Consider the following 15,875-nt stretch of genomic DNA (forward strand, 5'->3'; position numbering starts at 1 on the left):
TTTTCAGAAGTTTAAACTATTGCCATTATAAATTACAATAACTTTTATTTAACCCCTTCGATGCTGATGACGAGCTCAGCTCGTCATCAGCCACGGTGGTCGTGTGCGGATAGCGGAAAAATAACCGCCGCAGCGATGCGGTTAAGTGTTAATTATTTAAAAAATTAAAAGCCTTTGTTATTTGTAATATCAATACATCTAAGTCACGTAAATACAAAACATGTTGCATTACAAATGCTATAGGTGTCCCATTTGCAAGAGTTAAAAGTATTGGCATTGTAAATGACAAAGCTAATAATTTCGCTATTTTCAAAACGAACACATAAAGAAATTGTCATTTACAAGACCAATAGCTCAAACTTTCCTAATGCGAGACCTATTGCATTGCAAATGCTTGTTTAAAAAAAAAATACATACACACGAAATATTGAAGAAAAAAAAGCCAGCACATAAATCTTGCCTTTCGGCTAATTCTCAATATTTTACTAATAATACTGCCTATCACAACACATTTATTTCTTTATGAAGGGTGTTGAACCCTTTCCAACATTTTTGGGGCTTCGTGTTTTAACAAAATCGATCATGATTTCATATGTTCGGGACAACTGTTATATTCTGTTTTGGATACCTAGTGAATTATCTTAATTACTGGTGGGTTGATGAGATCATAAGGAAATTGAAATATAAGAAATCATAAAAAAAAAAACCCTGAGTTAAAATATTTATCTCAATTTATAAACAAAATAAACATAGGTTCAAACACAACCAAGTGCTATTTTGAAAGTACCTACAAAGGATTACAAATTCCTTGAAAGTCAAGTACAGGTTTTGTTCCTAGAAATATACACATTACACATTCATTTGAACCTTTGATAGATTTAATGGACTCTGATGTAGGTAAATCTTTTTTTACCGATTCTAAAATATCGAATTTTACCGATTCAGTATTTTAGAATCGGTAAATTCGATGTAGGTAGAAATTCGGTATTTATTACCAAATCGGTAAGATTCAGTAATTACCGATACAGTATTTGCCATTGATGGGATTGAATGCCAATTACCGAATCGGTAATTACTGAAAAATTCAAGGATGGCAGGGTGTCACTTTGACACCCTGTTGCACCCCTGATTAGTGCTTGTGTGCCACATGGCACATGTGTAAATGCACATTTATGCATTTACATAGGAATTCCTTAATTACCACCAACTAATAGTTGGTGGTAAATAACGAATCCTTAAAGCCCTGTAGCACTGTTTACAGTGCTACCTACATGTCAAAATACAGATTCGGCAATTTTACCGAATCGGCAATTTTACCTATTCTGTAAAATTACTGAATCTGTATTTTGAGATGCCCTACATCTCAGTATCCAAATACCGGTCGGTAACGGCCGAAAATCGGTATTTTCGGCCGTTACCGACCGGTATTTGGATATCTACATCTGGCCCATGGTCTCTAAGCTATTAAACCTGAGAAGGCACAGGCTCACATAGCTCTTTGCTGTCTTTAGCCCGTAAGATACTGGATTTTCAAACAATATGAACATATTTCGCATTGCTGTTACCCCCCCAAAATACTGGTTTTATCAGGTCTAAGAATTTAGGCCTGAATAAGAAAACCTTTAATGAAACAAGGATAAGAAGGTGAGAGAAGGAATTATAAATGACGAAAGATAACACTAGCAAACTAAACATCTTAATATCTCTGATAGATAAAAGGTGTGCACACAAACTAAATTCTAAAGAACTTTTTGAAAATGTAACTTATACAATTAATAAGTCTTCAATTACTAAGGCACCAGGATTGCTGAAGAGATTGAGCTGGGATCAATGTAACTATTGAATATAAAGATTAGGAAGGGTTCACATTTCTCAAGATAATTTCATTAAATGGGATATAGTGCCAGTACTAAAGTGCCTAGCACTAGACTATTAACCCCAATCTTGTTCAATACCTCGTTTTTGGTCATTTAACTAAGGCTGAAACCGGTAATACAATTTACATTACAGAAAAAGAAACGGCTAAGATCTGAACCATTTACTCCCCAAAAAGAATTAAGAACACATATAATCACATAATGAAATATTATTATTAAAGGCTGTTTTAAAACATTCCAGAGACAAAATAGATGTCCTTGTGTATAGGTATATTATGAGACTGTCAATATTTTTGACAATGCAAGAAACCTGTAAAGATTCTAGCAAGAAAGCGACCCCATCTGCAGAGGATCTTGTTCAATTTAGGAAACCTACAATGCTTTCTGTTGTGAACCTTCTTTGGGGTCACAGAGGGTGGGGTACAAAAAAAGAAAGTCATCCCCTCAAGAAGGGGTGTCATTACTAAAACCTCCCCTTTCAAAGGTTTTGTGGAAATGTCTTCCAGTTTTTAGGAATGAGATTTACGCATCACAGGCATTAATTATAGTGATCATTTTCTTGAGGCCACAGGTGGAACAAGTTTCAAAGGCAGATCTTCTCCCTTTGGCCGGTTCTGACAAATTTGACATTCCCTGTGCCATAACGTTTAGAAACACCACCTCCAAAGTGAATGAAGCGGTGTTTGGCTTGGAGATGATTTCAAATAAAAGTAGAAAGTGAATATTAAAAACAAGATTACAGAAGTGAGGAAAAGCAGAGGTCTGAACAGGAACTCTTGTCACATACGACAGAAGGTAAAAATATGACACATGGTGGCCTCTGAGTGGAGCAGACTGTAGCATTAACCCGATTCATTGGTGCTGTACACTTGACAAAAAGGTGAATGTGCATCTAAATAACAGAGTTGGCCAACAGACATGTTAATACCGTTCACTGTTAAAAATTACCAGGACCTCCCAGCCAGAAACAGAGAATTATTCAACAACGTCAGGCTATGAAAGACCCAATCCATGAATTCCAATTCCCTTTCAGCAGCTTTTTTGAGCAGGCTCCTGGTGTTGCTGCCGGCGTTACTGCAACAAACTAACAACATATGCACCAAGTAGCCTTGACTAGATAGAAAATATTACTGCTACATTGTAATTTCATATGGATTGCAGGGATGTGGAATTCCTATAGCCAGACGCCCAGGACATATTATTTAGGGTCAAGAGCAACAAGTTTTAATGTGTATTTTGTTCTTGGGACAAGTAGGCCCAAACCCGTGCAGCTAAAACCCTTTGTTTGCCAGTTTGCAGTATCACATTAAGGATCAGGGAAGGGCACTGTCTGCAGTTAAGTTAATATTTGTGTGCACATGTTAATGCTGTTCAAACTTGTGTTTATGGTTCATTAATTGAAAGCCTTTATTATTAAGGTGAGCGCTGTATGTAAATGTAAGTTCTGACTGCACTACTGACACACTGACATTTCGCTCCTACATCGGATTGTGGAAGTAGCTAATCCTGTAATAAATGAAATCGTTAATGCCTCACTGGCCACTGCTAATATTCCAGCTGAATGGAAACTAGCGGCGGTTAAACTGCTGCAGAAAAAACAAAATGCCCGATCCTACCACGCTGTCCAACCTCCGACCAATTTCATTGCTCCCCCTACTGTGTAAAATCACAGAATCTTTTGCTAATCAACAGATTACCAAGTTTCTGGAGGACAGTGAGGTTTGGCACTCGAACCAATCAGGTTTCAGAGCACAGCACTCCACTGAGTCAGCGCTCCTATTTACCACCGATACAATCCGCATGGCGCTGGACCAGGGTAAGAAGGCCGTCTTGATACTGTTAGACCTGTTGGCGACCTTCGACGCGGTCTCGCATGCCATCTTGATTGACTGGCTAATAACATCTGGCATTACTGAGACAGTCCTGGAATGGATTAAGAACTCTGAGTGGTAGGAGACAAGTGGTTACTTTGGGCGAATTTTGCTCAAAGGAGAAACCACTTACGATGGGAGTACCGCGAGGGTCCAGTCTGAGCCCGACATTGTTTAATGTCTATACTTCCCCTCTGATTAGGCTGATATCATCATTTGGCATCGATGTGGTGGCATATGCCGATGATACTCAACTGATCCTAGTCCTTGATAAAGGCACTCAGGACTGGGAAGCCAATCTCAAATGCTGCCTGACGGCTACCTTTGACTGGATGAGGAGAAACCACCTGAAATGTAATACGGGAAAGACTGAGATCATGCCGATGGGCCCACAAAACGACTTTGTCCCCAAACTATGGTGGCCGGAGAAGGCAGAAATACCGCCTCATACTACAGACTCTGCTCGCAATTTGGGGATTAACTTTGACTCTGATCTGTCCTTCAAGCAGCAGGCACTGAAGGTAGCGGGGACATGTTTTGGTATCATCAGGGGGCTAAGGAAGTTTTTTGATCTTCTGCCGCTGGAGGCTAGAAAAACGGTAACAGTCGCCCTTGTGACATCAAGGATAGATTACAGTAATAGCCTCTATGCTGGTACTAACAAAGTGGTCACCAATAAACTGCAGATGGTGCAGCATGCAGCAGCCAGACTGGTGCTGAAGTGGCCGAAGAGATCATCTGCAACTGCTGAACTAAAAACCCTGCACTGGCTACCCATTATCAAAAGGGTCCTTTTTAAAATACTGGTCATCACTTTTAGAGCTGTTCACTCCATATGGCCCAAATACCTAAGAAAAAAGTTTATTAGGTATCATCCAGCCCGTACCCTGCGTTCCTCAAATGCTAATCTCCTGTCTGTTCCAGCTTTCAGACTTAGTACGAGAGGGGGTAAATCTTTACCAGTTCTAGGGTCAAAAGCCTGGAATACTCTTCCTCCTTACCTTCGGGCACTGGAGAGTGAAACTGAATTCCGGAAAGAACTTAAAACTTGGATTTTTAAGCTACAGGACACCATAGCTAGAGCTCTAGTGTGAAGGTTGGAGTAGTTAACATTAGCAGCCGGACCGTTTTACATCATTGGGTCATTCTGATGGCGCCTAGATGCTCCTTGGAGCGATAGTAGCGCGGTATAAAAAAACCCCTTACATTACATTACATTACATTACATTACAGTGGTTCCAGTATAAAAATGTGTAGAAACGGTTTCAAAGTTTAGCAATATGATGCTATGCATTATGCCCCAGAATGCTTTCTAATTAGATGCAAATATTTGCAGAAGCTTGAAAGCAAGATTAATGATTCTTTGCTTTCAATATAAAATGTTTCTAAAAAATAAAAGTTTGTTTTTGCTAAACTACTGTAAAATGTCAGGTACAGTTTCTTTGCAGCATCATATAGTAAAATTTGTTGATGCATGCTAGTATTTCCCAAAAATATTCATATTGAGAAATCAGTGTAACCAGTTTTAATTATTATGGGAAACATACAAATAAACAAGCATTGGCAACACCAGCAAGTCTGAAATGGGTGGTCAGCTTTTTGGTTTTGGCAATGCGTGGCTTGTTTTGGCATTAGTTACTGGCACTGAACAAAACTATGAGAAGAGATTACAGAATTTTAATAAACACAAAGGGTCATGGTTAATACCAGACCAAATTTGGGGCCCAATTATTAAAGAAAGTCTCAAAAGTGCACCAGTGTTATATGTCCTTGCATTTAGTGCAGCTATATGGCTTTCGTGATATGAGCCTTGGCATATTCAGAGAAGCTATACAAGAGATCTTACATAATGAGATTGCTGACATAATTTGTCGCCACACTGCATGGCACCCAAGAGACAAGTGGATTTTCTTACAGAAAAAGTAGATTTATGAAGCATCCTGCCCCATGGACAAGTAGATATTTTACTACATTTCACACCCCTGAGATTGACAACACTAGCTTTACACAATCAGTTTTCAATGATTTGGCTATTATCAAGCCCTGTGGATATGTGCCCTGGTTTCCTCATTTGTTAACTAAATCTATTGATTTGGAGTTTTATATTATTAATTTAAACATGATACGTTTAAGAAGTCAAGACACTGGTACAAGAATAGATTTCAATTAACTGACACTTCAAACAGATTTAACAGGTCATTGTGCAATCACAGTTCACATTAAAATTACTGTTAGTGACTGCAAAACATCTCATGGTAGTGGAAAAAACACAATCTTTCCTCATACAATTAATTTTGAATGGTTTCCTACAGTCAAAAGCAGGACACAGACAAGCTGGCTCTAATACGGTGTCATACTGTCCATTGTACAGCCATTTCATTGAAACTAAAAAACAGTTTATTGTGTGTAGTAAACTCTATGCTAAACTGTGATGTAGTGGTAGACCTAGAATCTAGCCAATATACTGCTGCATTTGACCTTTTACTGCTGCTGTAAAACGGTCCTACGCAGTTGGCCAATGTTTTTCCAAGACATTAGCTTTCTCAAAATTATTAACGAAATAATGTATGTTTTATCATGTAAGAGAGATGGGGGCCTGGTAAAAACCTGTGGATAGCTTATTACAATTTCTGCAATTCAATGTAATGATTTCATTGTATAATTTAGTGATACTGCCAAATAAATGATTATACTTGACAACATTTATGTTAGTCATAGGGAATATCATTTTAAGAGCATACTTTTGACATGCTCTGTTGAAACAACTGGAAATGAGACGGTTACGGTGCCTTGAAATGTATAAATTTGCTTGAAAGTGCAGGGTCAGTCCTAAATAGATATATGTCAATTCCTCCTCACGCAACAGATATATGCGAGTGAACTACGGGATGAGGCTAGACTGGCATTTCTGGCATCCCGGAGTAGGGTATATCAATGGGGTTAAATCCAGTACACTACTACAAAGCATATGCCAACAGGCGCTACACCCATCCAATATTCCCAGTATCCGTGACACGGTTGTCAAGGTACTTAAAGATCTCATTCCAGATCGCCACTAGCTTTGTGAATTAGTATACAGTTGTATGCTCCAAGAGAGACATTGCTGGAAGCTACTATACAATGTTTCATAGAAGACCTGCCTCAGAAAGCATTGTCGGATGTGGCAAAACCAGAATTAGATGCCCCTCTTATAATTGAAGAGCTGGGTGCCGCACCAATAGACCTGCGCACTGGCAAAGCACCAGGCCGCAACGGCTTTCCATGCAAGTTTTTAAAAATCTATCAATCCCAATCGGTGCCCACTACCTTGAAGTGGTTAATGCCACTATGGAAGCGGGCAGGCTCTCACCAGATTGAAGACATGCCGAAGTAGTGGTATTCCTTAAACCCGACTGACACCATCCCCCCGCCCCCACCCTGAACACCATACCTCATACTCATACTGTCCAATTTCTCTATTAAATGTTGAAGCCAAATTACTTGCTAAAGCTCTCGCAAACCGCATACTGCCATATATAACAAATCTGGTTCATCCAGATCAGGCAGGCTTCATGCCTCATCATGCCACGTGCCACAATATTCGCGCGCCCATAACAACATAGCGACAATAGGTCACCACAAAGTTCCAGCTGCACTGTCATTAGCAGATATAAAGCCTTCGATTCGCTCAGCTGGCCATATCGTCTCGCGCTTCTGCTGCGCTTGAACATAGGCCATCGATTCCAATCATACATACACCTTCTGTATACAGATTCCACAGCATATGAGTAGCGGTCGGTTTCCCATTCCTTCTCTATTGGGCGGGGTACCCATCAGGGATGTTCATTATCCCCATATCTATTTGCGCTAGGGATGGAGCCGCTGGCGGCATGGGTCAGGAACGATGGGATTCGAGTGGTCAAGAGAGGTCTCCGATTGTACAGCACAGTGGTTCCCAAACTTTTTCAACCCGCAGCTCCCTTGACCTATTGGCCATTGGTTATGGCTCCCCAATAGGTTTCTTTTTTTGGCGGGTTGGAAGATATAAGCCCAGCCTTGGGAATACTTCCAGTTTTCCTCCTGAAAATAATTCGGAAGAAGCAGATGAGATATTATAATCATAGATTTAATTCTACCTTATCCACTATGAAGCCCCATGCAGTGTTAACAACTGATTGAAGGGACACCGGGTTCTCGGAGAAGTCAACCGTCACGGCTGGAGAAGTGGAGAAGTGTGGCTCACTGGTTAGAAGCGGCAGACCCTGATGCAGAGGTCTGACCCGGGACCAGGGTTCAATTCCCGACGCGGCAGGGTCTTGGGCTCAATGTCCACGGACTCGATATTTCTCGCCTCGGTGCCTACTCTAATCATGGGTCCCACTCTACAACTCTGGGCAATAGCTTGCTTAATCTCCACAATGGCCCCGAAAGTGCTGGGATGCCTGGCTTCACCTTGGGGGTGCCCAGTAGGGGGCATCTAACAGGGAAAGCCAGGAAGGGTTCCACAGCGGTATACAGCGCCAGGATGCCTGAAAGGTGATAGTGCGCTTTACAAGTATACATACATTTACATTTAAAAGAGGTGTCTCTTTAGCTCGTTCCTGAGCAGGGATTGTGAGGCCCTGATAAGATACAGGAATGTTCTTTCAGATCCTGGGTGTATTGATAGAGAAGGCCTGTGCCTAATTTCGCGTTTTTTCTTTTTTGCACATTATTGCCTCCTGTCTGATGGTAGCAGGCTGTCCTTGATTCCTTGGCAGTGCGGTGCTTGAGATGGAGGTTTGTGTTCAGGGTGAATCCAAGTAACTTGGTTTTGTGTAAAAGTGGGGTCTGAATTGGTCCCAGTTAATGCTGCTGGCTCATGTTTGAGCTTCAGATCGGAGCTGAACATCCACTTCTGAATGAGTGGCAGGAATTGCTTGTGGTGTAGAATACCTGGAGCAGCGGACACTTTTAAGTAATAATACCTTTCCCTTTCTCCTGTGAGTACTAAGACAGTAGCAGTGACGTCTCTCTGCGGTGTACCTCAGGACATACATGAACACACACTCCCTCCCGCCACTTATGATCAGACCTAACTATTAATCCTCCATGAAGAACTGGAGTAAATGCAAGTATTGTCTTCATTGAATGCTGAAGATAAACTAGTATTCATACAAACTGCTCCTCTTATTTTACTCACATAAAAAAGATATATAAACATCAGTGCAAAGATGTGAGAGTGGTCAACTATATACCTTGGTGTACAAATGTACCTGCGATAAGATGAGCTATACATTAGAGTTCTTAGACTAAAAAGAGAAAAGGTACACAGTCCACCGTTCATAGTGCCTCAGTGAGGTTAGACCATTTTTTTCAAAATAGACACACTTGTCTTGTTTTACCACTCTTTAAAACCGGTATACAGCAGGTAACAACCAAAAGCTGACTCGACATATCAGGTTTTCTACCAAGCCCCAACAACTGAAAAGGTTAAAAGAAGAGATTGAGGATTAGTCAAAAAGACATGGATAATAGGTTAAACCTCCGTGCCTTGAGCCGTGTTATATATAATGATGAATGCGTTAAGGAAAAATCTGATTTCTTTCAAGGTATCAGCATTGGACTTCATAGCCACACATTATCTCGTTTGAGCATGTTTGGGAAACATCTAATTATACAAAGACACGCATGTCTGGGCCTAAAATTCGAAAGCTTGCAGAGTTCACATTGGAAGGCTTACATTAGTGTCTGTGTGTAAAATTAAACATTTGAACTGGGCATCCACTCCATGTAAGGAATGCAAACAAGACCATGCCAACGGTCTGGGTGCCTCAGGACATTTGTTAAATAAAGTTTCCTCCATGTAAAACTAAGCATTTTTAAGCCACATCAAAACAAACGTATACCTGACCAAAGCCGTTTCAAAGTATAAATCAGATTACACAGAGGCAAGATGAGTATGAAAGGTGGGGGAGGGATCTTCTTAGTAAAAGATAAGGGGATGAAGGCTGGGCCCAAGATCTGAAGGGAAACATTATTGGCAAACAACTGATGGCTTTCCTGTGCCAAGTTTGCATGCGTGTTCATTTCACACACCTATAGGCACCCACTGTGAGCTGGGCTCTGCTTCCAAAGTTTAGAGGAATCTAAAAAGGGACGTGTGTCAATGCGGTGCTCATCCTTTTTGCCAGCGCACAAAATGCTGACCTGGTTGAAGCTTACATTTAAACGAAACAAGTAAACATGACTAAGTAGGGAACGGTTTGTACCAGTAAGTAACCAAAGAAAATCCACTAGATTGGAAATAGATATACAGCTGTCCAGGATCACAAAGTGCATCTCCTTTACTTAGCAGTCAGACAGCCCTCAAAGCTACCAATTCGGGCCTCACCAGTCTAAGACATAAAATTACAATTACCTTTCCAGGCAAACTTCTGTTTATTTAGAAAACTTAGGCCTCTGAAGGAAAGATTCCTAGCAACACGTGCAGGCTGTTCTGTCCAGAGACAGGGTTTGCAGGCACTCCGCTGTTCAAGGTGCCAGCAGAGCCGGTGGCTAGCTGCAGAGCCACAGCGACCGCGCCCGGGCTTTTCACAGTCGCGAAAATATCACTGCAAGGCATCTGCGAGGAAGCGAGCCTGCTGTGAGACGAGCTCCCCACTACTGAGTTATACTAACATAACCTGCATTTTCATAAGAAACCGTTGGTGCAGTTAGATGAAGTTCAGAATTAAAGTTTTGCTAAGGAATGTCTGCTCTCAGATGTAAAAAACGTATGGCCAATCGAGTCTCACAGCCCACTTTATTACTGCACTGCGCTAACCTAAGGATATTTGCATATTTATCTTGGCTCGAGTGCCCGAAGAAAACAAAACAGGTGGTGAATGTAACATAGTGGTTCCCAAACTGCGTGCTTGGTGCACGGCGCCAGTGGCGAGTTTTGATGGCTCACCGGGGTGCCGCGGCGCACAGATTGGGAACCACTGGTATAGCACTATATGCAGACAACGTCCTGTTTTCATTACTGACCCTAATAAGACAAGCCCGAGACTGGGCCGCATTGTGCAGATTTAAGGCGAGCCCTCCGGCCTATATATAAATAATCGCAAACCAATCTTATGGCCACTGAGGGGAGAGAGCGAACTGGGTGCATGGTCGAAGGACAGGACGGTCGCCACAGAGGTACTAACATACCTGGGTGTATTTCTGACAGGCTCCCAACACACGTCATGGAAAAAGAATCGTGCCCCTTTGAAGACGCAAAGAAGAGATAGGGCTTGGTTGCATTTGCCTCTGTCCTTATTCTGAAGATCCACCATTTTCAAGAGAATATATCTCCTCCTGGTCTCCTTTATCAGATGCAGAATCATCCAGATCTGATACTGACCACGTGGTTCTGACATATAAATGCAATATTGGGACAGTTTTTCAGGGGGGGTGCTCCGCTTGGGTGGCCTTGCGAACATGCTTCCACATACTGTGGAGGGATAACCACCGCAGACCTTCAATCCTACTATCCCTTTGCTAGTGCTAAATGAACGGTGGTACAGGGATAGGAGACACCCGGCATGCGCAGTGGAACGCTGGCTGATGGGTGACATTACCCTTCACACTTATCTATACGCTGGATCGGCACTTCAGGCGTTGCCACCTGCGACGAGGGTAGTATTTGGAACCTGGAAGCAATCACTGCGTAGGATGGGATGGTGGGGCAAATTTACCCTAGAGACTCACTTGTGGCACAATGGTCTTTTGCCCCAGCTGGCTACAATGGCCGGATTGCGGGGCTGGGATGATCTTGGTATATCCACGCTCTGGGTGGTCATGCGGGGTCAGTCATTAAAGCCTTTCCAAGAGCTTCAAAGAGAACATGACATGCCTTGCACACAGTTTTATAAATATCTCCAATTCCTGCCCTAATTTAACTCAATGGAAGCTAAAGTTTTTATGGGGTACCACAATTACTAAGATATACCAATCCCTCATTAAAAACAGCCGAACTACACTAGACACACTCAGAGAGACTTGGCACTCAGACCTAGGCACACTTGACGGCGATGACTGGACAGAGGCGCTGAATTCACAGCATGGAGCAGCCATTGCCTCGCATAGGGTATATTACACCAGACACAGGCTCTGGAGGGCAGGGCTCGTGACATCCCCCTATATGTTTGCGGTGTGGTAATACAGAGGGCACCTTCTTACACACAATTTGGCAATGTGCGATACTCATCAGATTTTGGAAGGGGGTCACAACATGCCTCTCGGAGGTGGTGGGCTGGGGAATTCCTATGTCTAGGCTGGCCCTACTACACATTACAGAAGGGATCGGGGGCAATAGTTACAAGCGTCACTCACTATTTTTAGGCCTCACATTGGCGAAAAGGGACATCGCCAAATTGTGGAAGGCCACCTCTCCCCCCTTGTTGAAGGGGACGGACCACTGCATGGGTATGAAGCTACCTAGATTTAAAGCAAGTGGATGCCTGCAAAAAAACACCCTAAAATCTGGAAGAGATGGGAGAACTAGCGAGGCCTTTATATTGAGCCCCTCACCCCATTATAGATACAGGAATAATTGGACAATAGGGAGCTAGGCGATCGTATTATCAGGTGATACATTAGTATTTAGGATGCAGCGGTGGGTATACCAACTCACTTTGTATCTTTATTGTATAGTTTTGATAAATTGAATGTGGTCATAGATGTAGTGCAAACTCTAGCTGGTTCCACCCATAACTTCGGTCGAACCAGACTGTACTTGGCTGTTGACATAATAAATATGTTACAAAAAAAATATAGATACATGCCTAAAGAAGTACAATATGTGCAATAAATCTTATTCCAGAATCCCTAGAGCAGACAGTTGTGTGGTGAAAACATTTTCTTAGTAAAGGAACACACTTAAAGCCCATAAAGAAGTCTAAATGGGGACAGATGTACAAGGTCTAAAGTTTTGAAATGGCAAGATGTTTCCCCAGGAGAGATAAAACTCGGTTTTAGAAAGTGTACCTGGGCAGGCAGAGGCCAACATTGGAAGAGCTTTCTTGTCCTCAGACTGTCTGCGGAAACGTTGCAAAAATTCTCTTTGACTTTCTAGGAGGCTGAAATTCCTTGAGAAGGCAGTATCAAACACATAGTGCACACCTGAAAAACATCAGTGAGGAATATTTTAATGTAACAAAACATTTGTATCTATGAAACAAAAGTAAACCCTAAGCTGTAGACTGAATAACCAATGCTTATTTGTACCCAACTCAGCGATACTGGTGCTACCAACCTTCAAAATATGAAAAGAAAAAGGGAACAGTCATGATTCCAACCATCGACCATGAGGTCAAAAAAACAAATCTTTGCAGTGGATTCATTAGCTAACTGAGCCCTCAGACTCCGCCTTAGAAACCACAGGAAAATAATAACCAACAGAGGGAACTCCGAATAGGGAAGGTACTGGAAAGACTGTTTGTGTGCATACAGCAAGACTGCAAGGAAAAACATGCAACGTGGTAAAAAGCGACATCCATAGTCAAGGACTTAAAATAGGTTGCATCACTGGGAAAGATGTTATCATGCTTTAAAAGAAATTAGCCAATACAGCCAAAGCGGATTCACCGCTTTCAGAGTATCAATTTGCTCGTACTTCAGAATACGATCTTGTTTTTTACCTCTTAAGGCTACACAAACAAATTTTCTTTAAAATCATTCATTAGAGTTTGCATATTCTCATCAGCAATATTCACATTATGTTGAATGTTGACATTATAGGTTTGCTAGCTGGAACCAACCGCTTATGCAGAGTCCTCGGTTTTGCTTTAAATTGCTGGTTCTTTCGCCGTATGGTACCTAGAACACTCACTCCCTGGTAAACAGAGAGAGAGAGTAACAAAAGGGTCCTGTCTCTGAACAGGGATATGTAACAAATACTGGACTGGAGAACACAGACTGTGATCTGCTAGTAGGTATAATGTATATGTTTTTACACATTAAATATATTGAAGCTGCTCAAGTTCCAGGAACCTGCTGCTCCTAGATTTGTTTTTTTTCGGACAACTGATTTACCGTACCTCCCTTACTCCTGTAAGTCCGTGACTGTTGTTCCACAGTCTCAATGTGTTCCCAGATTTTGGGTTCCTTTACATTTTTTCTGGGATGTGCTCAGTGCTTCATTTGAGCTGCTGGGCACTCATTTTTGAGACCAGCACTTATTTATCTCATCAGAGTTGTATGCTAGAAGAGGAGAGATAAAACACAAAAAGAGAGAAGGAGGAGGGGGAAAAAAAAAACTGACAAGGAGAAAGAGTGAGAGAAGGAGGTAGGCAGAATCTGGCTGAGGATGAAAAGATTAGAGGCACGAGTTGGATATCAAGACTACGAATCTTAATATACAGCACCCTAACCTTCAGTAGCGCTAGCCAATCACTTCAACTTTCAGTAGTTCCAGCCAATGGCTTCTAAGCAAAACCGTGGGCTCCTTCACTTTTTCTTTTACAAATTAGCCACTAGATGTCTCACAAACTACATGATGAGTGAGGTACACCAGTGCTCCAACTTATAGTGCCCCTATAACAATTTTCTCATGCATGCCAGGTGTCTGCTTCGGAGCACTGCACCAGGTTCCATGTATAACTTGTATCGCTAGCTTCCTTTACTGCAGATTAATTAATGTATCACACTCCTCTGTGTACATTACATGTAGTGCTTTTTAATTTCTTTCTCTGGTGTGTGCTTAAATCAAAACTCTTTCAACACCTTTCTTTCCACCACTCTATGCTCACTGTGCAACTGCAGCTTGAGCGGACAAGTTGAGTGGACCAACATGCAACCTTCATAAGGCTTTGCAGATCAGGCATAACAGAGTTCTTTGATACTTTCAGGATTCCTTCATTCTCTTCCGCAGGGCTCGCCTACTAACCTTTGAACAAAAAAGTCTCCATGACGCTACACCATTTACTCCATGCTTCACTCCTGGTCAGAAGGATGGAAATGGAAGCTTTAACTCAAAGCATTCTGGTTTACCCAGCCAAAGGTACAAATGGGGAGTTGTGCCGGAGTACACTCCCCTTGAAGTATACATTGGGTTCTGGAGTATGCTTCACGCCCAATGTGATTAGTCCAGAAGCATATAAGCAGATGGAGCTTCTTATGTGGACATCTTGGGGCTCCACCTCAACCAGCCTCCACACATACATTCATGTTTATATCCTGAGTCTTCGAATCAGTTCCAGACCTGCTATGACAAGACTTATGAGCACTGCCAAGGCTGGTTATGATCAGGGCCACTGGTATTATGCAGAGGAAGAGGACCAAATTATGCGGTATGGCTGACAATTATATTTCAAGAAAAGGCAAATTATATGGCGTAATACAGCACATTTCCTTCCAGGGGATACTCATCAATATTCATAAGCACTGAATAATCTCAGCCCATAAGTAGGAACCCGGAACATATAGACAAATACATATATATGTGTAAATATAAAACAAGAGTACACAGTACTAAAAGAATATATACACATATACATGCATAAACTAATAATATGCAGCCCTAATCATAACCTATAGGCCAATAAAGCCATAATTACATACTTTCTGCAGAATGAAAATCTATAAAAACCAATGCAAGAAAAAGGCACGAGCCTGCAATGCATTCCACAGACAAACAACCTTTTATTTTCATCAAAGAACATGTAATAAAAGGCAATTAGCCTAAGTAGGCTGCATAAAGAAATAACATCCCTGTACAGAAAAGCAGACTTACACCTCGCCTTTAAGGCCTCAGAGAATCTGAACACTTTGCCTTTAAGGCCTCCAGGGGAACCCTACTCCCATCATGCCCCACAGGTGGCAGTTAGGTCAGTTCTTTTTTACGGCTTGTTCTGTGAGGAACCTGGAACTTGAGCTCTACTGAATTTGATTGCTTTTCAGTCAGAATTTGTTTTTTTCTCACTTTATTCGACAGTAGTGACTGCTGGTGGTATTTTTCAATCTTTTCTGACTAATTCATAGAGAATTTTTAGTCAGTTATGCCACCTTTATTCTAAGAGTGTCCTTCCTGTGGGAAGAAGATGTCCAAAACAGATCCTCATTCTGATTGTGTGGTTTGTTTGCTATCCACACATGACATAGAGAAATGTTACCACTGCCTCAAACTTTCCAGAACTCTTAA

At 41.7% G+C, this 15,875-nt stretch overlaps 1 protein-coding gene across 3 annotated transcripts in view; it reads right to left on the bottom strand.

Annotated features, from left to right (window-relative positions):
- The window catches only part of LOC147684688 (hydroxyacylglutathione hydrolase, mitochondrial), a 699,222-nt gene that overhangs the window by 646,897 nt on the left and 36,450 nt on the right, over positions 1 to 15,875 (bottom strand). For all 3 annotated transcript variants that reach the window (XM_086940518.1, XM_086940519.1, XM_086940520.1), the window contains exon 5: positions 12,722 to 12,856. In XM_086940518.1, the coding sequence (XP_086796644.1) occupies positions 12,722 to 12,856 (135 nt within the window). The remainder of the gene's footprint in view (positions 1 to 12,721; positions 12,857 to 15,875) is intronic.

This window comes from Lissotriton vulgaris, chromosome 10 (genome assembly GCF_964263255.1).
Source record: "Lissotriton vulgaris chromosome 10, aLisVul1.2, whole genome shotgun sequence".
Lineage (NCBI taxonomy): Eukaryota > Metazoa > Chordata > Amphibia > Caudata > Salamandridae > Lissotriton > Lissotriton vulgaris.